This window comes from Oryzias latipes, chromosome 7 (assembly GCF_002234675.1).
Source record: "Oryzias latipes chromosome 7, ASM223467v1".
NCBI classification, from domain to species: domain Eukaryota; kingdom Metazoa; phylum Chordata; class Actinopteri; order Beloniformes; family Adrianichthyidae; genus Oryzias; species Oryzias latipes.
Genome location: NC_019865.2, coordinates 7,180,035 through 7,202,268, shown reverse-complemented (window position 1 = coordinate 7,202,268; position 22,234 = coordinate 7,180,035). Strand labels below are relative to the sequence as shown.

At 41.4% G+C, this 22,234-nt stretch overlaps 2 protein-coding genes across 3 annotated transcripts in view; one reads left to right on the top strand and one right to left on the bottom strand.

The window, feature by feature from the left end:
- The window catches only part of chdh (choline dehydrogenase), a 19,488-nt gene extending 8,941 nt beyond the window's left edge, over positions 1-10,547 (bottom strand). The window contains exons 1-4 of one of the 2 annotated variants that reach the window (XM_004070331.4): positions 10,470-10,547; positions 8,183-8,593; positions 7,843-8,073; positions 5,580-5,746 (exon numbers count right to left, since the gene is read on the bottom strand). In XM_004070331.4, coding sequence (XP_004070379.1) covers positions 5,580-5,746; positions 7,843-8,073; positions 8,183-8,586 — 802 coding nt within the window. In that variant the 5' untranslated portion in view covers positions 8,587-8,593; positions 10,470-10,547. The other variant, XM_011476850.3, reaches the window with a different exon arrangement.
- On the top strand, positions 10,419-22,234 carry il17rb (interleukin 17 receptor B). Its single transcript, XM_011476851.3, has 11 exons — positions 10,419-10,620; positions 10,701-10,792; positions 10,879-10,903; positions 14,325-14,441; positions 14,966-15,072; positions 15,189-15,309; positions 16,836-16,868; positions 17,261-17,299; positions 17,388-17,468; positions 17,770-18,053; positions 21,705-22,234. The coding sequence occupies exons 1-11, from the start codon at positions 10,419-10,421 to the stop codon at positions 22,128-22,130; spliced, it is 1,527 nt and encodes a 508-aa protein (XP_011475153.2). The 3' UTR covers positions 22,131-22,234.

Genomic DNA, 22,234 nt, shown 5'->3' with positions numbered 1-22,234 from the left:
GAATGATTTCTACTTATCCTTGCTATGTCTGAATGCCTCTTTTTACGGGCATGTGTTCTTTGATTATTGTCAACTGTGTCTACATCACGTTGTGATCCCATGTGGGAGGATATCTGTGTGACGGAACCAGTTGTAGCTTACTGCTCCGAATAAATCAGTTAATACAGATCTGTTGTATTGCTGATTCCCTTTTCCCTCCCACACCCCGGGGTCGTAACAAGTGGGGGCTCGCCCGGGATACATCCGCTCACGCCCTTTATAGGAGTGGGCGGTGTCCCTAGTTTACTCTGGATTCATTCATTCATTTCTTATTTTACGGCGGTAGGAAGCAATGCCTTCGCCCTTTGATTTGGCGGATTTCCTAGGAAACCCGTCCGTGGAAGCGTTGGAGTGTTTTCTTAAGGACGACTTAGTGAAAATGGCCACCCACTTCGGCATCACGTTTGGCGGTCATACACGAAAGCGGGAATTGAAGTCCCTTATAGTGACCAGGCTGGAGGAGTTGGATCTGGTGACGCTGTCTGGGCGATCTGCTCTGGTGACGCCCAAGGATAAGGATGATGCGGCCAGGGGAGCAGGTGAGTGCAAACCGAAGGTAAAGACGCCCTTCACGCTCCCCCGTTATGATTCCTCTTCTCCGGATGGTGCTGCTGGCTCCGGAGAGGGGGCGCGGCTCAAGGTGCGCCTGGCTCGACTCGAGCTGGAGGCTCGGGAGAAGCACGAGCAGGCGCAGCGCGACCTTCAGCTCCAGATCCGGAAGCTCGAGATTGAGGCCGACACAGCTGTGCGCATCTGTCAGCTGGAGCTGTCCGCCCAGCAGGGGGGACCATCCGCAGGGATAGCCGGGGATCAGCACAGCGGCGCGCCGGCCGCTCCTCCCCTGTCCCAACATCCAGCTGTGTTTGACATTAGTAAGTACATTAACCTAGTACCGATCTTCCGTGAGTCCGAGGTGGATGCCTATTTTGGGGTGTTTGAGCGCATTGCATCTGCTCTGCAGTGGCCTTCGGAAGTTTGGGCTCTACTACTGCAGTGTAAGATGCATGGAAAAGCTCAGGAGGCTGTTTCGGCTCTTTCTTTGGAAGACAGCCTGAAGTATGACTGCGTTAAAGCTGCCATACTAAGAATGTATGAACTGGTACCTGAAGCTTATCGGCAGAAGTTCAGGAACCTGAAAAAAGGAACCCTTTGTACCCATACGGAGTTTGCGAGGGAAAAGGGGCTTTTATTTGATAAATGGATTGCCGCTTGTGATGCTGCCGATTATGACTCTCTTCGTGAACTAATTTTGGTGGAGGAGTTTAAAAAGTGTCTACCTGAACGTGTTGTTGTGTATTTAAACGAACAGAAGGTGAACACGCTTTCTTCTGCGGCTGTGTTAGCCGATGAGTATGTTTTGACACATAAATTTGCCTTTCCTGTGTCCTCTGAGGGTGTAAGCCCGACTTCGGTGAACAGTTATCGGTCGTGTCCGGCTCCTGCTTTCCAGAAGGAGGAGAGGTGTTGCTTTTACTGCCACAAACCGGGACACGTCATTGCTGATTGCCTTGCACTCAAACATAAGGAACAGCCTAAACTGTCGCCGCCTAAAGGTGTGGGTGTCGTGAAAGTTGACATTAAGTCAGATGGAGTTGAGGAGTGTTTTAAGCCGTTTGTCTTTGACGGCTGGGTGTCTTTGGTGGGTGATAAAAATAACTGTTGTCCCGTGCACATTTTACGTGACACGGCTTGTTCACAGTCTGTTATACTGGCCTCTGTCTTACCCTTCTCTGATAAATCTACCTGTGGGTATGATGCAATTTTACGGGGAGTTGAGATGGGTTATGTTTTACGGCCAGTACACAAAGTACATGTGCAATCTGAATTAATCAGCGGGGTTTTCCCTGTGGCTGTATGCCCGGAGCTTCCAGTGGGAGGAGTCACGTTTCTAATGGGTAATGACATCGCGGGAGGAAAGGTGACTCCTACCCTGGAGGTGGCCAACGGGCCCCCCCCCACTGACGTCACACAGCCTTCTAGTATCTTTCCCAGTTGTGTTATTACCCGTGCCCAGGCCCGTAAGGGTGAGGATATTAACCTGTCTGACTCCATCTTAATGTCAGCTTTCGCAGATGACCCCGACAGGAAGGCTGACACTCAGGAAGCCGCTGAAACTCCGGAGTCTGGAGCGTCCGCAGTAGAGGAGGTGCCTCTGCCTGTGGATCGTGCCCGTCTTGGTGCGGAGCAAAAGGCCGACCCGACCCTAAGACAATATTTTTCTAGGGCGATGGATGCTACTCAGGTAAAAGGGGAGGGGGTTTATCTCATGGAGGATGATCTGCTGTTGCGCAGGTGGCCTTCAGTAGTTTCTAGCAGTGATCAGGTTCTTCAAGTGGTAATTCCTGCTATTTATAGACCCTCCATTTTAGCCATGGCCCACGAAAGTGTGTGGTCGGGCCATCTTGGGGTTCGAAAAACCTACCGGCGCATTTTGCAGCATTTTTTTTGGCCAGGCATTAAAGCCGATGTAGCAAACTATTGTCGCCATTGTCATATTTGTCAACTAACTGGAAAACCAAATCAAAAGATCCCCCCCGCTCCATTACGTCCGATTCCCATGGTAGGGGAGCCTTTTGAACGGGTTATAGTTGACTGTGTCGGCCCTTTGCCTCGGACCAAACATGGGAATCAATATTTACTCACCATCATGTGTGCCGCCACTCGTTTCCCAGAAGCAGTGCCGCTACGTACCATAACTACCCGTGCCATCGTGAAGTCATTAACAAAGTTTTTTCCCATTTTTGGCATGCCCCGTGTAATCCAGTCAGATCAGGGAACAAATTTTTTGTCTAAAATTTTCCAACAGGTCCTTCGAACGCTAAACATCCAACACGTTGTGTCTAGCGCCTACCATCCTGAGTCTAAGGGTGCTCTGGAACGGTGGCATCAGACGTTAAAGTCCATGTTGCGGAAATATTGTCTTCAGACGGAGAATGATTGGGATGAAGGCATCCCGTTCCTGTTATTTGCAGCCCGTGAAGCTAATCAGGAATCCCTCGGGTTTAGTCCGGCGGAATTAGTGTTCGGTCACACACCCCGTGGGCCCCTTAAGTCTTTAAAGGACCGTTTTTTAGCACCGCCTTCCCCTGAAAACGTATTGGATTTTGTTAGCTGCTTTCGTGAACGTCTTCACCGAGCCAATGAGTTGGCACGGAAATCTTTGTCTGCTGCTCAATCAACCATGAAAGCGAATTATGATCGGTCAGCGGAGCCTCGGCAGTTTCATGCTGGCGAACAAGTACTGGTCTTGCTTCCCTCTCCGGGAGCGACCTTTTCCGCTCACTACAGTGGTCCCTACGCTGTTACTGAGCGGCTGAGTGAGACTGATTATGTTGTAGCCACTCCGGAACGACGTCGAAAACATCGTGTGTGTCACATAAATATGCTGAAGAAGTATTTTCCCAGAGGTGCCGAGGCTGAGCCGTGCAAAGACATTCCGGTGGAGCGCTGTTGCATCCCTATTACAACCGAAGGTACCATTCTTAAGGATGATGGGCTCCGCGTCCCTCCTTCAGCTCATCTCGGCGCCCGATTATCTAACTCTGAGTTATTAACCAGACTGCCGACTCTTTTGCCCCATTTATCCCCTGACCAACAACGAGATGTGGTCTCTTTATTCGATCGCTACTCCTGCTTATTTCAGGATGTGCCAACTCGGACTACGGTCATTGAACATGACATAGATGTAGGAGCAGCCCGGCCAATAAAACAGAATCCCTACCGCTTAAACGTCACCAAGCGTGAGATTATGAAGACTGAAACAGACTACCTCCTCCAAAATGGGTTAGCAGTACCTAGTTCCAGCCCCTGGAGTTCTCCTTGTCTCCTGGAGGTGAAGCCGGATGGCTCGCGCCGGTTCGTAACCGATTTTCGTAAAGTAAATAAGGTCACTATTCCCGATTCTTACCCTTTACCGCGTATGGAGGATTGTGTGGACAATTTGGGTACTGCCAAATATGTCACAAAACTGGATCTGTTAAAAGGATACTGGCAAGTTCCCCTTACACCTCGTGCCTCGGATATCTCTGCCTTCGTCACACCTGATCATTTCCTTCAGTATAAAGTCATGGCCTTTGGTATGTGTAATGCTCCGGCAACCTTCCAAAGGCTAATTAACACTCTGTTATTTGATTTGAAAAATTGCAACGCATATTTAGATGATCTCATAATCCACACCTCCTCTTGGGAAGAACATGTACAAGTGCTCGGTGAGGTATTTGCACGGCTGGCCAAAGCTTCACTTACTCTAAACTTGGCTAAGTGTGACTTTGGCAAAGCTACGGTTATTTATTTAGGGAGAGAAGTTGGTCAGGGACAGGTGCGGCCGGTAGACGCGAAAATATCTGCTATAGTCGAGTTTCCTCCCCCTTCTACTCGCAAAGCACTTCGCCGCTTTCTAGGAATGGCAGGATATTATCGTGCCTTCTGTCGTAACTTTTCCGCAGTTGTTTATCCTCTGACGCATCTTCTCAGTCCATCTACGGCCTTCACCTGGACCCCAGAATGCCAACACGCCTTTGATTCTTTAAAAACCCTCCTCACCCATGCCCCAGTACTAGCTGCCCCGAATTTTTCAAAATCGTTTAAATTGGAGGTGGATGCAAGTGGTGTGGCTGCTGGTGCGGTACTCTTACAGGAGGATTCTGAGGGAATTGACCACCCCGTTTGCTATTTCTCGCGTAAATTTGCGAAGCACCAGATCAACTATTCCACCATTGAGAAAGAGACTTTAGCCCTGTTGATGGCTCTGCAACACTTTGAGGTTTACCTCGGGTCGAGTGCTGTTCCTGTTCTGGTTTATACTGATCATAACCCACTCACGTTTCTGTCAAGTATGTACAACCACAATCAACGTCTTATGCGGTGGGCACTTGTGATCCAGGATTTTAACCTGGAAATTCGTCACAAGAAGGGGTCTGACAATGTACTAGCTGACGCTTTGTCTAGGGTATGAGGTCACCGGGTAACCCGGCGTCCAGATCTTAAGGGGGAGGGTGTTACGTGCCGAGTCTTTTGGGGTGGATGAGCTTTCTTCTTGTTTTGGGTTATTAGTTATGTTAATTGAACGCGGTGGTATCTGGGGGGGCGATCGGCCCATCTCCTTTCTTCTAGGTTGGACGTCATTGCCTCGTCGTCCTGGTTGGCCTGTCACTCCATCTACAGCGTCGGCCCCGCCCCTCTGCGCTGGAGGCACGGACACATAAGCTGACGTGGCCCAAGCACCAGGGCGGCTGACTCTTCAGCTCGCCATTTGTGTTCTGTGCACTTATTTGTGTTTCGTTTCGGTTTTTGACACCTTAGAATGATTTCTACTTATCCTTGCTATGTCTGAATGCCTCTTTTTACGGGCATGTGTTCTTTGATTATTGTCAACTGTGTCTACATCACGTTGTGATCCCATGTGGGAGGATATCTGTGTGACGGAACCAGTTGTAGCTTACTGCTCCGAATAAATCAGTTAATACAGATCTGTTGTATTGCTGATTCCCTTTTCCCTCCCACACCCCGGGGTCGTAACAGTACGTAAATGTCCCTTTAACCTTTATAAATGGTCATGTCCATCCACCCCAGGCCTTCCTGCTGGTAACCGTTCATGTCATCGGTGAACGGGTATCCGGCCTGCCGTCCCGCCTCAATAAAAGCTTTGTGAAGGGGATGGTTGGTCTTTCCTCTAGACACATGAAGAGGTCCCCTGCCGCCTCTGTACCTGTAAAACAAGAAATGTCCCAGATAAAGCCACTTGAATGAGCGGTGAAACATTTCAAGGAAAAATATTTTAAGTACAGATGCCATGACTCAACTTCAGAACAAGAAGAGAAACCCAAAACTCACATGTTTCTGGTGTTACTGTTACATTTAAAACCTTCAAATGTTTATACGACATTTATAGGACTGTTTTTAAATGCACTCAAAACCAGCTTGATATCTCATGTGCTGCTGGTTCCTAAGGCTTAAAAAAAGTTACAAAGATTTCCAGGAGGTGATTCTCAGAAAACAGTGCAGTAAAATAAAATAAAAATCGCTTCTAATCAGTTTCCTGTTCTCTCATATATAGGTACTGTTGTTGGCAGTTAGATATGCTTATCAACTTTAATCTTGACACTCGAGCTCTCCTGAGTACAACGCTTGATTCACTTTAGAGACCAAACTTAAGAAGATGATGAAAAACAAATAAAGGGATAGTTCTAAATTGTTGTGTGGTTCTAGATTTTTTTTTATTCCAAAACTCAAATAAAAGAGATCATTTTACCAGATGTTTTATCACTACACTCAAGATAAAAGTAGTGGTCTTCTATCCCTTACCAGCCATAACTACATGAATGTTTTCGTAAATGTTCTAAATTTGAATAAATGTACTCTTCCCTCAAAGATTAATGGAAAAAGCCTGATTTCTCACTGACTGAACTATGTAAATTTAATTATTGGTCTTTTTTTGATTAATTTAAAGTCCACACATCTACAGGGTAAAAACACGTTATCTACTTATTTTTTGTGGGGGGAGTGTGGGTTACTCACAGAATAAATGTATAAACTTGGCAGTATTTGCTTAGGAGAAATGTAGCTCAGAAGGAAATGATTTGGTGTAAGTTAAAACCTAAAGCTTCCTGTCAAACTGAGTCTGATAGCGACTTGATTGTTCCAGTCATCAAATGTATTGCAGAGTTTATAAAACATCACAATCTCCTCTAAATCGAAGGTCCCCAACCATCTTCAGGCCTGTTTAATGTCGGACAATATTTCATGAAACGGCTAAAATGGGCATCAGATTTTTTTTCTAGTTCCCAATCTCTCCCAACATTTGTGTGTAAAGTTTATCTTCATTCTTTGCAGCTGCCTTAAACCTCATTAGTAGACAAGGTTTAGTGCAAGAACCTTTAAAATGTGATAAAGCAGTCTTCCGCCTCAGCCAACTTTTACAGTGTGGCATATAATTATAGAAGAAGAAAAAAAGGTCACTGAAACTGTTATTTTTCTAAAAACAATTATAAATGTGAATCCACATAGCATCATCCTCATAAATCCATATTCGGGGTAAAGACGCCTGTTTTTTTTGTTCAATGCAGCTTTTTTTTATTTTTTAAGTCAAAGGCATTAAAAAAAATCGGTTTTCTCACTGGTTCTTTTCTCCAAGAAAAAATAAACTTTCCAAATGTGTTTGTTGTTTGTCAACTTTGCTAGCTCGGGGTTGCGATTTAGCGTATGGTGCAGCCGCTTTAAGAAAGTGGCGGACAGATTTATGACATGTGATCGAGCGAGTTGACATGTGTCAAGAATGAGTTGGATGTAGTGGAAAGAATCCAGTCGTCTTCCAAAATAAAACTTTCTTCAAAATCCGATTAGAAAAAAACCCAAAATGTAGGCCCTTTTTGTTTTTCCTCCTGCAGCCCGGTAATGGTAATAAAATATATTGCTCAAAACAATTTTTTTCAGAAAGTTCTAGTGCAAACATTTAGCTGAGCAGGCTTTTTCTATTGCTGGTTCACCTTTTTCATTGGATATTTGGGCACTGAAAGCCTTTTAAATCCAAAAGAAAGCAAACAGTGCATTGTGATGCAAGTTTAAATCTGTTTTCTTTTGGTTTTGTGTCTGTGGTTTTAATGTCTTTTTTTGTTTTTGAATGTACATCATTTTGTTGAACATTTTTGGTAAAAATTGCTTTGTGGAAAAAGTGCATTCGATTGGTTGACTTAGGGAAACTGCTTTTGACAGATCACATAACCTCCAAACAGAGCAGTTACTTATGAGTCATTCATGCTGAATGAAAACCAAATTAAAAATGCGTTTAAAAAAAGAATTTTGTACCTGTTTTCTCCAAGCTCATGGCACTGAGCTTTCCTAAAGTAAGGCAAACAGTGCTGGTAATCCCAGCCCGCTGCACCTTCCCTGTGCCAGCGGTTGTAGTCCTCAGCGTGTCCACGAATGTAAACCATGGCGTTCAGAGAGGAGGACCCTCCCCACACACGCCCCCTCGGCCAATACAACGCCCTGTTGTTCATGTGGGCCTGAGGTAAAGTATGGTAGTACCAGTTATACCTGCAACACAGCACAGGATCCAAATACCGAATGAGCCTCTACATTGGGGTCATGTCTACATGACTTGTTGGAGACTAGTTTTTCCTAGGAAGGATGAAAAATGAATTACTTGTCATCACAGAGGTTGTACGTCAGAGCGGCTGGCATGTGGATCTTCCATGAAAGTCTTAAGCTCCCCAGCCACAGATCTTTGGGCCCGGCTTCAAGGAGCAACACAGACTCGTGGGCGTCTTCTGTGAGGCGGTTGGCAAGGACACAGCCTGCTGACCCCGCCCCAACAACCACATAGCTGAAGGATGGCGTTCTTTGATTCCGGTCGGGGGCCGAGGCAGAGAAGCATCTATAATGCTTGAAGGGAGAGCCAGAAAACCTCTCTTCATGTCTGATGGGGATGAGGTGATGTTTGGGCGAACAGGTAAGGAACCATCTTCCACTCCTCAAAGTTCTCCCCAAAGCAATCCCAGAAAATCTTCGAGCTCCTGCTGGAGCTACTGTGGCCAGAGAAAGCATCATACTTACTCTAGAAACAAAACACAGATGATGATGATAATCTGGAGGCAGAAACTTACATCAGCAAGTCTGAAGTATTGGCAGTGACTAATGGTAGAAATTGATTGGCAGGTACGACTCACCTGGAGTTCCGATTGTGGTTTTGTGAAGAATCACAGTTAAAGTACAGTGTGTGCGCTTGAGCTTGTTTATTTATTTATGTATTTTTCAATAAGGCCTTACTCTTGCCAAGCAACAGTGAACTCGAGCTCTTGTATCTGTAAAAAGAACTGTTGCTGGAAAGGGCAATCGGTCTGTAATTCAACAGACTATTTAAACTGGCAGTCTTGTCTTTGATGACGGGAATCAATACAACTGAGAGAATTGAATCAGGCAAGACTCCATGGGTTAAAAAGCCAGTGAAACACATGGCCAACAGGGGCAGTAATTTAAAACTTGAATATTTTAAATGCTCGACTGTGATGTCATCTAGACCATATGCTTTGCCTTCTTTTATCTTTGAAATTGCATCTTGAATCTCACTTGCACGAATAACCATAGTGTCAGTAAGATCCACGTTGTCAATAGAAACTGCATGACTTTTTACCGAATTGAGCAGGTCAGAATAATGCATACGCCATAAATCAGCAATGTTATCAGCACCACATACACCTTCAATGTTGGATGGCAATGAAGTTTTACGGTTATTCATAGCATTGACCTCCTTCCAGAATTTATGGTTATCATTATTTTGTAGACCTCTGGCCAGAGAGTCTGCTCTCATCATGTTTTCTTTCTTGTTTGAACTGCACCCACAGCAAAGTTTCATACTTTAATTCTTCATATATTTTAAAATGTGCAGATTATTACAATGGCTTGTATTTAAAAATGAGTTATTAACCTCTTGTTTTCTAATTTTCAAAAACTGAATGTTTTTGCTACTTTTTAAATTTCTACTTCAACCAAAAGTACAGTGGGTGTATTATGGGCAGGGAAAAAAGCAAAACCCAACAGAAAAAGTCTGCATTTGACATTTTACTTAACCTCAAGAGCAGCTGTTGTAAAGACTGAGACTGCATCAAACGCCTGCAGATCTTATGCAACAGCTGCAGTGATAAACACAGATCATGAAAGGAAGCATTGTTCTGTTCAATCAATTGTCTTAAAGCGACAGTCAGAACAAACAGGTGGGAAAACAGAATTAAGGATGTTTACTGTTTTATAAGTTTAACATGCATGTGGACATAAAGCATGCAAATATATGTCACATCTTAGTTTTAAGTATGTTCAAAACTTGCAAATACGATTATATGCAGAAGGATTTGCCTTAGATAAGTATTATAACCTAACAGAAAACGTTAATTTAACATCAAAAAGTCTGTATGGTGGTTGTTTTTATTTGATATTTGACAAAGGTCGGTGGCTTCTCTTGTAAAACAAAGTTTTAACTCCGAATAAAGTCAGAAAGTGAGCGGGCCCGCTGAAGAAAACGCACAGCTGCTGGTGAAAAAGCGCTTTGGCTGACTCTCACATTCCGCCGTTTATGACTCTTTGCGTTTCAAGTTAACCATTACTTTCCACTCGTGACATTTGCCGTGGAAACGGTCAAGATTATGCACATTTTATGAGCCCTTTTAACGCACATAAATACCCATAAATGCCCCTAAAAAAAACTTTTTTTCTAATGTGCAAAAGTTCCTGTTGCGTCTGTTTACTTTTGTAAAAACCGCTATTTTTGTGATCACGATTGATTGATGTCCAAAATCGTGAGGGAACTTCTCGTTCAGCCAACTTAAAATAATTATGCAGGAAGAAGAGACACATGCAAACGCGCTTCTTTAGGGATTAGTTTGCAAATGAAAGTGCTGCTAGTTGTGAAGCTTTGCAGCCGTAACACGCAAACCTACCTCCTGGGATCGCAGAGAAGCGGTTTCCTCGAACCCAAGCGAAAATCAGAGCCTGTGGGCGTGGCTTCAAGCGGTGTGTTCACTGACTCTGTAGTCCGTTGTGAAGAGTTTCCAGCACTCCTCTCAGTAAAGACGTCTTCCTGCACAGAAAGTACGGTTTCTAAAGAGCCAAGTGGTTGTAACTACTTACATTTATATGCGTTCTTCACAATTTCGTCTATCTTTTTGAAGTTTCCCAGATTGTAAGGAGGATGTGTTTGGTGTTGTTTTTTCTCTGCTTCGCACTCGCAGCAGTTCTGGAGACATCTGCTCAAAATAATATAGTAAGTTATCCATTCCACCGTTAAGCTTCTCTTCTGTTCAAACTAACAGAGATATAAACCCTTAATAATTATGTATTTCATTGCAGAGTGTGAAATGTGATCAATATGACGGTAAGACAGATTTTTAATATTTATTTTTTCCCCCCTACCTAGATCCATATTTGTTATTTAACTGTCTGTAAAATGTTTAAGTGACAAAAAGTTAGTAGTTTGGCTATAAATGTATTTTTACATGTCAACCTAACAGGATTACTGTGGGAAAACTATTTTAAGTTTTTTATGTTAAAAAATAATAAATTAAATGCACTTTTATTAATGACCGTTATTGTATTTTACTCTTCTTGTGTTGTGTTATCTCTCGTTGTTAGTAAAAAATAAAAAAATATCTATATTAAACATTTAAAAATAAATTATTTTCTTTACCGACATTTTTAATGCCCCATGACATAAATATTAACACAGATTTAAATAAGCAGCTTTAACAATCAATTATGCACTGTAGAAAAACAACTGTATGTAAAATTGAATCATTTTTTTAACAAACTGTAAAAGAAAAAGGTTTGAAATAGGCTAGCTTATAATATAGTTGAGGAAATTTTAAGAGAATCACACACTTCGATTTTAATATCTTTTTTTCAAATACAGTGGTATGAGAAAGTTTGGGCACCCCTGATAATTTTCAAGATTTTTCTTCATAAATCATAGGTTGGATCATCAATTTCAGTTAAATATATCATATAGCAGATGAACACAGTAATATTTGAGAATTGAAATAAAGTTTATTGGATTTAAAGAGACTGTGCAATAATTATGTAAACAAAAATAGGGAGGGGCTTATATTTGGGCACCCCAACAGAAATATGCCATCAATATTTAGTAGGTCCTCCTTTTGCAAGATAAGAATGACGGTACTTCGATGTAGCTGCAGCTAAATCGCAGTAAAGTCCCGCCCCTTTAACTGTCTCCACCAATCATTCTTGGAGGCTTAATCACACGTCATCAGTTTTGGAAATCTTTAATTTAACTTTTATTAAATCTTTTAGAAAAAAAGCTGCAACTTCCAGCTTTTTCTGCCACAATTATCACAAACATGCATGTGAGATTGCGGAGGGGCTGTAGATCAATACAGACTATGATTTCCTCCTTTTTTTTAAATTTTTGGATGCTGGTGTGCCGCAGGATTTTTGTCAAGGTTAAAGTGTGCCGTGGCTCAAAAAAGGTTAAAAAACACTGGTTTAGATCAAGATATTCCCCATCAACTTAAACTTTTTCCGCTGAAGACCGTCAGTTGTCTTTATATTTCCTTGTTCTTATTAACTGAAACTTTTTTCGTTAAGTCGTTTGAGTTAAAACATTTTCCGTTAACCCAGCAATCAAAGGAACCCCTACTTCCGTCTGTTTCGATCCAACTGCCACTGGTCTTTCTGGTCTTGTTATTTTCCAAAAAAACAGGTTTCCTTTCATCTAAAGCGATTCAAGCTTTTGATTCCCTAGAGGCACTTTACTAATTAGTCCATAAACCTGAGCTGGAGTTCTTTCTGCCAAGATTTATTTGGCCAACGGAGTGCATAATGTATTCTCAATAATCAGCTAGGTTGCTCAGTCTTTTCTAAATGTTTTATTTCTCAAAAAAAGTAGTGTTTCAGTCATTAACACAAAAGCTGCTTTTCACTCTATTGGTTTAACCCTCCTATTATCCTTGACCTCAATTCAATGTTTGTCATTAAAAAGATAAAAATTGACTTTTTTGTTTTTACTTTATATTTCATGACTTTTCCTAATTTGATGGGGACAACTGATTAAGTATAACATTATCATGATGATATTTATTTCAATGTGTTACACATATTGCATGCATTGGTGTTCCTTTGGTGTCAATTTGACCCCAGGCTGTTCTAGCTGTGTAAAACTTGTCTGTTTGTGTGTGTGACCTAACATGCCCACACCTGCAGGTGCAGACTTGATACTTTTGAATTGATACATAACAGGGGATGTGGGAAACAACTATTGCCAAGAGAACTTTGATACTTCTCGTGGCGTGGGGATGTGGGAAACAACATGACTTATGAAGCCAATGTAGTCTTGTGAGATGATCACATCCAAGTCTTTCCAACTACACATGCCTCCCCTCTGAAATGATCATTGTAATGGTGGCCATGGTGCAGTAGTGGAGCGGTCGACCTCCGATCGGAAGATCATGGGTTTGATTCCCGCCTTGCCTGCCCATGTGTCGAAGCGTCCTTGGGCAAGACACTGAACCCCACCTTGCCTCTGGTGGAAGGTTGGTGCCAGTGTTTGGCAGCGGAACCGCCACCAGTGTGTGAATGGGTTTGACTGTTAAGTGCTTTGGGCCTTCAAGGAAGGTAGAAAGCGCTATATAAGTATATGCTTTTTTTTACCATTCATATAAAATATTTTCAATTGATGGTTATATGAAGAGGAATAATGACTTTGTCGTGGCTGACAGTAGTATGTCAGTTAGAACACACTCTTAGAAGCACGTCTACCTTGTTGTTGAAGTAAGTAGAGGAACCATAATTTTTCATTTTGGGTGCTAACGTGACATTAGGGAGGGGGGAAACGGTATTCTCATGAGAATTTTCACGCACCATGGGCATGAAGGTTTGTGTGTGTCTGTGTGACCTACTGTACTCACACCTGCCGGTCCCAAGCCCGGATAACAAAAGAGGGGTGAGTGAGACTTTATAGTAACCGACCACAAATATGTTACAAATAAGTAAATAAATATGTTTATAAGAGTAAAGGCGAGTCACCAACACCAGTCAATATGCTTCATTCTGTGAGTCATGAATGTGCACCCCAAATTAGAAAAGATTTGGATGAAAGATAGTCAAGATCCACTAACTCTAAAACTGAAAGTTTGACCTGATGGTGGCGCTACAGCAAACGTCATATCATCACCAAAGCCAATAGGGTTCTTACTCTTGTGGTCATCATTGTTGTCATTAAATTTGAGAATATTGGTATGAAAACTTTTCAAGATATTTTAATTTTAATTTAAAAGTTTGGCCTGATGCTAGCGCTAGAAAACAGGTCAACTCACTGATCTGTTTCATTGTCAAGGGGTTATTTATGTATTCAACAAATAAACAATGTGCCTGACACAAAAACTTGGTTAATAATTATATGTAAATCATTTTCTGAAGGCAAATATCCCTGGGGTCAAATTGACCCCAAGGGTAAAATGTGCTAGTAATATCTGAGGATAATAAGAGGGTCAGATTCAAGTAAAAGAAAATATGAGCAACATGGCCGGTTTAGCTCGTGCTGGTTTGCGGCGCCTTCCGTCCGTGAAACCAGGGTTCGACTCCGGGCTGCTCCTTGTTTCTTTCTCTGCCCCTGTGCCGGTTCCAAGCCCGGTTTGAGAAGGTTGCGTCAGGAAGGGCATCCGGCGTAAAACATTGCCAAGTTTACCATGCGACTTGTTCGCTGTGGCGACCCCTGATGGGAGAAGCCGAAAGTGGAAGAAGAAGATGGCATAACAAAACCCATCCTTGCTTTTCATTTTAAGAGTTTCATGAACCAAGATCTGAAGAGGCCGCGTCCAAAGTGGCAGCCCTGAGAGTAACTCAGGTAGAAAACCAAGATCATTACGTGCTTAACATAAGCTGGGCCATAAACATTGATGGTAAGAGAGTTTTGATGTTAATGTCAACATTGTTTGCACATTTTAGTTTACATATGAACTCCCCTGTAGTTTTCAATAGAGGACGTATGTATGCATGCATGCATGCATGTATGCATGCATTTACACTGACCAAAAATATAAATGAAATATAAACAAACCTGAAGATTTCAGAGTGCCTTTTCTTGTGGCCAGTTTAAGGCACACCTGTGCGATCATGCTGTCTAATCAGCATCTTGATATGGCACACCTGGGGATGGATTGTCTTGGCAAAGGAGAAGTGCTATCACAGATTTAGACAGATTTGTGAACAATATTTCAGAGAACTGGTTATTTTGTGTATGTGGAAAATGTTTCACATCTTTGAGTTCATACCAAAAAAAATGGGAGCAATAACAAAAGTGTTGCGTTTATATTTTTGGTCAGTGTATGTATGTTTCATGTACCGACATGTTTCGTCGCTGACACTTCTTTACACCTATATACAGCTCTGTAAGTGCTTTACATTTGTTTCTTTGTCTTTTTAGCGAGCATAGAGAAATTACAAAGCACAGTCATTGAATCTCCTTCAGGAGATGTCATCTGCAGTTATGTTCCTTCAATTGCCAAAACAAACCTCACTGGATTGGAGCAGGTATGAGCAAACGTTTTTAAACAAGAATCATTGAATATATTTATCTAGGTCATTTTAAATACATATATCTAATTTTGACATCCATTGCAAAAAACTGCTATCTTTTCCTCTTTTAGATATGGTTTTATTATTTATCAAATGTAAACCCCGGGTTGGAAACCATTACAGTTTACAATCTTCCTTTACCTCTTTTGGGACACGGCCTCTACGAGACAGTATCAGTTTGGGTCTCAAAAAGTAAGAACAACATTTTGTTTTTTCAATTTATTGATATGTTTCTGTTGTCTAAAAAGCATTTTCTTCTACAATTTGAAATGTAACGATTTGGTACATGTCATGCCCAAAAGGAACAGGAGAAAATAAAAAGTGAAGAATGACAATAGATTTTTATCAAGATTAGTCCCCCTTTTGTATTTGAGGGTTAATGTTTTTGCAATTTGAATTTCCCAAAGTCTTATTTGTCTCCAATTAGTTCTCTCTTATTAGCTAAAACAATACAAGTTCAAATCTTTGAAATGAAAAGGTTTTTGCCAGTAAAAATTGAAATGGTCTAATTTAATTCTCCTTTAAATCAAATCAAACTTTCTTTATAAAGCACTTTTCATATAAAAGTATAACACAAAGTGCTTTACATTAAAACAAAACAAAATAGATTATATAAAAACAAGCATGAAAAAATAAAAATAAACAATCAGAAAAAAAAAAAATTTAAAATAGGGCCCCCCTCCCCAGACCTACACAACCCCCCGCTTCTTTCACACCTCCTTCACACCTCCCACCCCCCTAACTGATGGGGAAAGACAATGAGAAATAGCCTGATCCCAAAAACAAGATGTTGGAAACGCTAATAATTGGAATCTCCCTCTCTGTGAACAGCCCCATAACCAGCCAAATGCAGCATCACAGGTGGGGACCGCTCCACCACAGCTAAACAGTGATGCAGGTTTAAGAAATTAAATTTCCAAATAAAGGTTCAAATTACATTATGTTTTGATTAATTAATAATGACAATTGGTTGCTATCTGTCTTCTACATTACAAAACACTTTTTCTTTTGCTATTTAATATCTTACTTGAAATCTGTATTTTTTCATTTATTATGCAGTTTATTTTGGGGGAGCCGGTTTAGCTTGTGCTGGTTTGCGGGGCCTTCCGTCCGTGAAACCAGGGTTCGAATCCGGGCTGCTCCCTGTTCACTTCTCTACCTCTGTGCCGGTCCCAAGCCCAGTTGCTTTGAGAAGGTTGCGTCAGGAAGGGTATCCGGCGTAAAACATTGCCAAGTTTACCATGCGACTTGTTCGCTGTGGCAACCCCTGATGGGAAAAACCGAAAGAGAAAGAAGATTATGCAGTTTATTTTGGATCATCATAAAGCTTCAGAACTATTTCATAGAGACTCTTTGTCTTCTATGCCCACTATGCTAAAGCTACTTCAACAGCTGTTCACAGGAGCAACATGACAAGCCAAAGAGAGAGGCCTTGCTGGATGAATGTTCAACCCGTTTATGGGAAAAAAAACAAAATATATAGGTATATGAAAACACCATAAACACCTTGACCCCAATAATGACCAGCAAGAATAACTAGACACAAAACAGTGGGAAGCAAAAGGCGACTCCCATGACTTTACAAAACTCACAGAGACGAAAGCCTTTAGTTTCTGATGTCTAACACTGTGGCACAAATGAGCCAATGACACAAAATAACGTGCAATTGTTAAAATTCAACAGACCTTTAATGTTTAAATCTTTTTTTTTTCCCGTAGGAACTGACAGAACAACCCCCTTAGTAACAACAGGTGAACAAACTCCTTAATATTTTGTTGTTTTTTTCCAAACAAGATTGAACTTGCTGCTTAAACTATCCTAACTCCTTCAGATGTTTGAAACTTGAAAAGGATTAATAACGTTTTTCCAGTAAGAGACTTTTGGGGAAAACCCACGCATGCATGAACATTTCATGTAGTTGGTTCAAAAGATATTTAAACCGAAGCACTGACAAACAGTCTACTACAAATCTGATTGACAATTTTTCCATTAAATTCAGTGCGAAAACATGGGTTCTTTGAGTTTGAAGATTAAAGTAAAAATGAAAATAATAAACCATTTTTAAGAGAAAACTTCTTTACATTTTAATTTAAAAACACAAAATTAGATGAGGCCTGTTACTTTAGCATTTTCTTTTCTTCAGCTGTTGTATCTGCACCCTCAACTGAGTCAACAGAGCCAGGTAAGACACTACAATCTGAAAAAATGTTTGAGTTTTTTTCCTATCGGTACAGTCAGTATAGATTAATGCAATTGTGTTGTCTTTTTAGAGCCAAAAAGAACAAACATCTTGATTGTCTTTCTTGGAGTACTGGCAGCATTGGTGGCCCTGAGTTTCTGCTTTGTAATCCGTAAGGATCTTCTGAATCCACATTTCGTAGGAATAAGACGAATTCACTGTTTCCAAAATGACAATACTCTTTAACTAGTTTACTGCAAAATTGTGTCACATTGATAATAATCCTAGCTCTGCATGGTTTTGTTTATTGTTTTCAGGGACAAGCTTCACTCCTTTAATTTGATATTTTATTGAAATTGTACTAATTTTTTTGAAATTGGGCTTTCTTGTGTAAAATGTAGAACTAGTTTTGCTTTGCCGGTTAAGGATCAAAATGGCAAACCTTTTCTCCCTGTCGTTTCTATCCTCCACAGGTCACATTTGTGGTCCTAAAATTGCTACAGGATTTGGTTTAAAAATACTCCTTCCACCTCCCATGGCTCCAGTACCAGTTCTTATAGTTTACCCAGCTGAAAATTCAGCCTTTCAGCTTGTCATAGTTGAGTTGGCAGAGTTTCTGCACTGCCATGGTGGCTGCAAAGTGGCAATCGATCTCTGGCAGCAGGAAAAGATCGCAGAGCAGGGGCCGATGCGCTGGCTGGCCGAGCAGGTTAGGGCTGCAGACTGTGTGCTCATCGTCTCTCCACAGGCAAAGAATGTAAGTTTTTTTTCTGCTTTCAAAGTTGAACCATATTAACCTTAAAACGTGTTAAAGGGCTTATATCATGCTGTTTTGACCCTCTCAAAAACTTGTATGTTTTGTCTGTTTAAAAAGTGAAACTAAATCGCTACACATAGATTGCATATTTTTTATCTTAATGTATCTCTCTATGATGAAGAAGGTCCATGTTGAAAAGTCATAGTGTCACAGTCACACCATAATCAGCTAAGGAATCAAAACACAGTTTCAATGACCTCAATTTGAGTTAGTAGGCCAGGAAATCCTGTCAACTTGACAGACGTCTACAAAACCGTCATCAACACACTTCAAAAGGAGAGCGAGCCTCAAAAGGTCACTGCTAAACAAGCTGACTGTTCACAAAGTGAAGTTGTATGATAGCAGAAAATTTAGTGGAAGGAAAAAGTAAAAGGTCAACCAGCAACAGAGATAAAAGCATCCCTGAGAGGATTGTCAAGCAAAACACACAAGAAGCTTATCCGGACATGGGTTAAGGAGGAAAACAATTGGACTGTTTCTCAATGAGCCAAAGTCCTCTTTTCAGATGAAAGTAAAGTTTTTCTTTTTATTTGGAAATCAAGCTCACAGAGTCGAGAGAGAGAGAGAGGGGAGAGGTTCAAAATCCACATTGCTTGAAGACCCCGGTCAGTGAGGACTCCGGGCACTGGTGTTTTTCATTTGTGTTTTGAAAGTTTGCAGTCAATGCAGCCGCCTACAAGCAAACTACAACAGGGGTGTCAAACTAATTTTGCCTCGGGGGCCACATTCAACCCGTCTGATCTCAAGTGGGCCGGACCAGTAACATAATAGCAAAATAAAGCAGCTTTGTTTTGGTTAATTAACTTTATTGGAAAAAATGCCTCAACCAACATGGTAGCCTAATCATTTATTATTACACATTCATTCACAGAGGCCGATATATCTTAAATAAAATTAATTTCACTTAAAAAAGGTCTACTCAATTTTACACAGACTGAATATTTTACATCTGACACTGAACCAATCCCAATGATAAATTCAAGAGAGGCTACAGAAAAAAATGAAACACCTGCCTAGAATGTAAATGTGCAACACAATGAAAAATTAAACTAAGTTAAACTTGCAAACATTTGTGAACATAAGAATCGGAGTTAACCTTGTTTCTCTCCTGAAACTTCACCCCGCCATCAATATCAGGATTAAGATCCTGTGCAGCAACACATTTACTGTCATTCAAGTGTGCAAAATACTATGAAATGTCCAAGAGTCTTTTCCTGGTTTGCTGCCTGAATTTTGTGATAGCACCTGCCTTCTCCCTGACCTTTAAAGGGCGCCATCCGTGACCAGACTGACGTCACGTGACCAGTTCACTCCGACATTGTCCAACACAGTAACTAGAGAGCTGACTGTCATCAGCTGTTGCTGTGTCCGCTGTGACGATCTCTTTAACACCTCTAATAAATATGCACAGCTGTACATGTCCGTGATGTTGGTGCTTTCATCAATAGTGACTGGAAATACAATAAATGACTGGATTCCTTCATTTGGCGCCCACGTCTCCTCAGAGATGTTGGATCTGTAATTGTAATCTTTGACAGACTCATGTTGGCAAAGGTCAACTGAATTCAGCTGCCCGCATAATCACCAGAACCCCCTCCTTCCATCACATTACTCCCGTTCTCCAGCAACTGCACTGGCTTCCAGTAGCCTTTAGGATTAAGTTCAAGCTCCTTCTCTACACTTTTAAAGCCCTCCATAGCCTGGCTCCCTCCTATCTCTCTAATCTCCTCCATGTTAACACTCCCTCTCGCTCTCTTCGGTCTTCTTCCTCCCTTCAGCTCTCTGTCCCTCCGGCCCGTATGGTCACCATGGGGAGCCGTGCCTTCAGTCGCTGTGCTCCCCAACTCTGGAACTCTCTCCCCCCAGACCTCCGTAACTGACTCCTTTCTGATCTTTAAATCCAGACTCAAAACCTATCTGTTTAAGCTTGCATTTCCGGAACACAGTTTCTCATTTTCTGTTAGCTGATTTTACTAATGAATCCAATTTATTTATTGTTTTTAACTTGTGATTTTATTGTGTTTTACCTCTAACTTTGTACAGTGACCTTGGGTGTTTTGAAAGGCGCTTTTAAATAAAATGTATTATTATTATTATTATTATTATTTGGGAACAAGACTTCTCCAGCCTTCAGCATTTTTTCACAAGTTCACCATCAGAAAATGGTTTGAATGTTTGCTCCAACTTGTCTGCAATAAGGTAGCTGTCGCTGCTCCATCACTGACGTCACGGCTGCAGTAAATGCAGACATTTATTTTATCAGTCCAGCTAATAGTTGATAAATCTTCTCTTTTCTTAACTGCAAACGGTGAAACTTTTTTTATGGTGAGTCTCAGTGGTGCTGAATTTTATATTCTTTGAGCACTGTGACCTGTTGATGAAATACCAATCACACAGGTTTTGAATTCAGCTCCATGAACAAATAAAACCTTGTCCATTTTTCCTGGAAATCTCAGCACTTCGCTTTAACCTTTTTTTTTAATCTTTCTGACAGCATTTTGTTCATTATTGTGTCACTACTGATCATTCTTATAGCAATGTAACAGTGGTGTGGCTCAAGAGGAACCAAACTACATCTTACCCAGACACAGCTGTTAGGTTTACCTTTTGGGACATGCAGATATTTGCTGTTTCATCTGTTTTGCTTTTCCTTTGCTCCCCCCAGTGGCGGAATTGTGCATTTTGGTTGTTTCTTTACAAAATCATATAACTCGCCACAGGAATGGACTAGAAACGTGCTTTCTTTTTTAAACATCTTTTTGATCTGCGGGCCGGACTAAACCACCTGGCGGGCCTGATACGGCCTGCTGGCCGTATGTTTGACACCCCTGCTCTACAACATTTCATGCTGCCCCCTGCTAAAAAGCTCTATGGAGAGGCTGACATTTACTCTCTAGCATAGTGGTTCTTAAACTATTACTCTTGTTCCCCTCTTTGGAGGAGGGAAAATGATCATGCTCTAGCAAGTCTTGAAACCCACCCTCACTGTCAAATATACCAAAGGTGTTACTGTGCTTTATTAGCCGGCAAACTCAACTGATATAGGAGTTGTTGGCAAGAGGAAGATGAGAGAAACCAAACAATTTCCTTTTATGATTTTTGCAGAGATGAAATTGCCGCTTTGTGGTGTAGTGGTTAGTCCTCTCATTTCAGAGCAAGAGTTGCCTGGTTTGAATCCCGACTGGGATTTTTCTGTGTGTAGTTTACATTTTCTCCTCTTGCACTGGTGTGTTTTCTCTGGGCACTCTGGCTTCCTCCCACAGTCCTGAAACATGCTTCAAAGGTTGATTGGCGAATCTAAAATTGTCCCTCAGTCTGTGTGCTAGTTATGTCTCTGTGTGGCCCTTTACCCAAAAGCAGCTGGAATTGGCTTCAGCAACCATGTGACCCCAAAAGGGATTATTAGTGAGTTTAGAAAATTGATGGATGGTCTACTGACTTAAGTTAAGCAGGTCTTTTAGAATTCACTGTGGTAGTTAGCAGTCAAGTGTAAAGCAGCTGAGAACAGCTGCAGACAATTTTTTTAGATGTACCCCTATTTTTATTTGTATTGTTCCTGTATTGTAAATAACTTTTTCTCTGTTTTCTCAGACCTCCTCCGAGCTCTGCTTCTCTAACCCCCAAAACAACCTTCCTGAAATGCCCATCCCAGCTGCAGCACATGATCTTTATCCTCTGATTCTTAACATGGTGGCTAGCCAAGCAAAAAATGCCAGTCACCTGTCCAAATTTTGGGTGTTGCAGCTGAATAAGAAGAAGAGGTCCCATGAATTACCTCTGGAACTGAGCACATGCACAACGTTTTGCTTGATGAAAGATTTAAACAAACTTTGCAAGAAGATTCATAGCCAAACAAGTGACAGAGAGAAGCTCTCATATTTGCAGTTCAGACAGAGAGTTTACTACAGTGAAAACAGGACAACGAAGTTAAGACAAGCTGTTGAAAGTCATAGAGGGAAATGGCCAAGCAATTCCAAGAAAAACTACCTGCTTACACCTGAAGGGTCTCCTGTTTAAGATTCACTGGGATTGACAAATTGATTCTTGCTATTCAACCTAGTCAAATTATTCCATCTGTATTATTATTATCATTATTAGAATAATCTCAAAAACTAGAACTT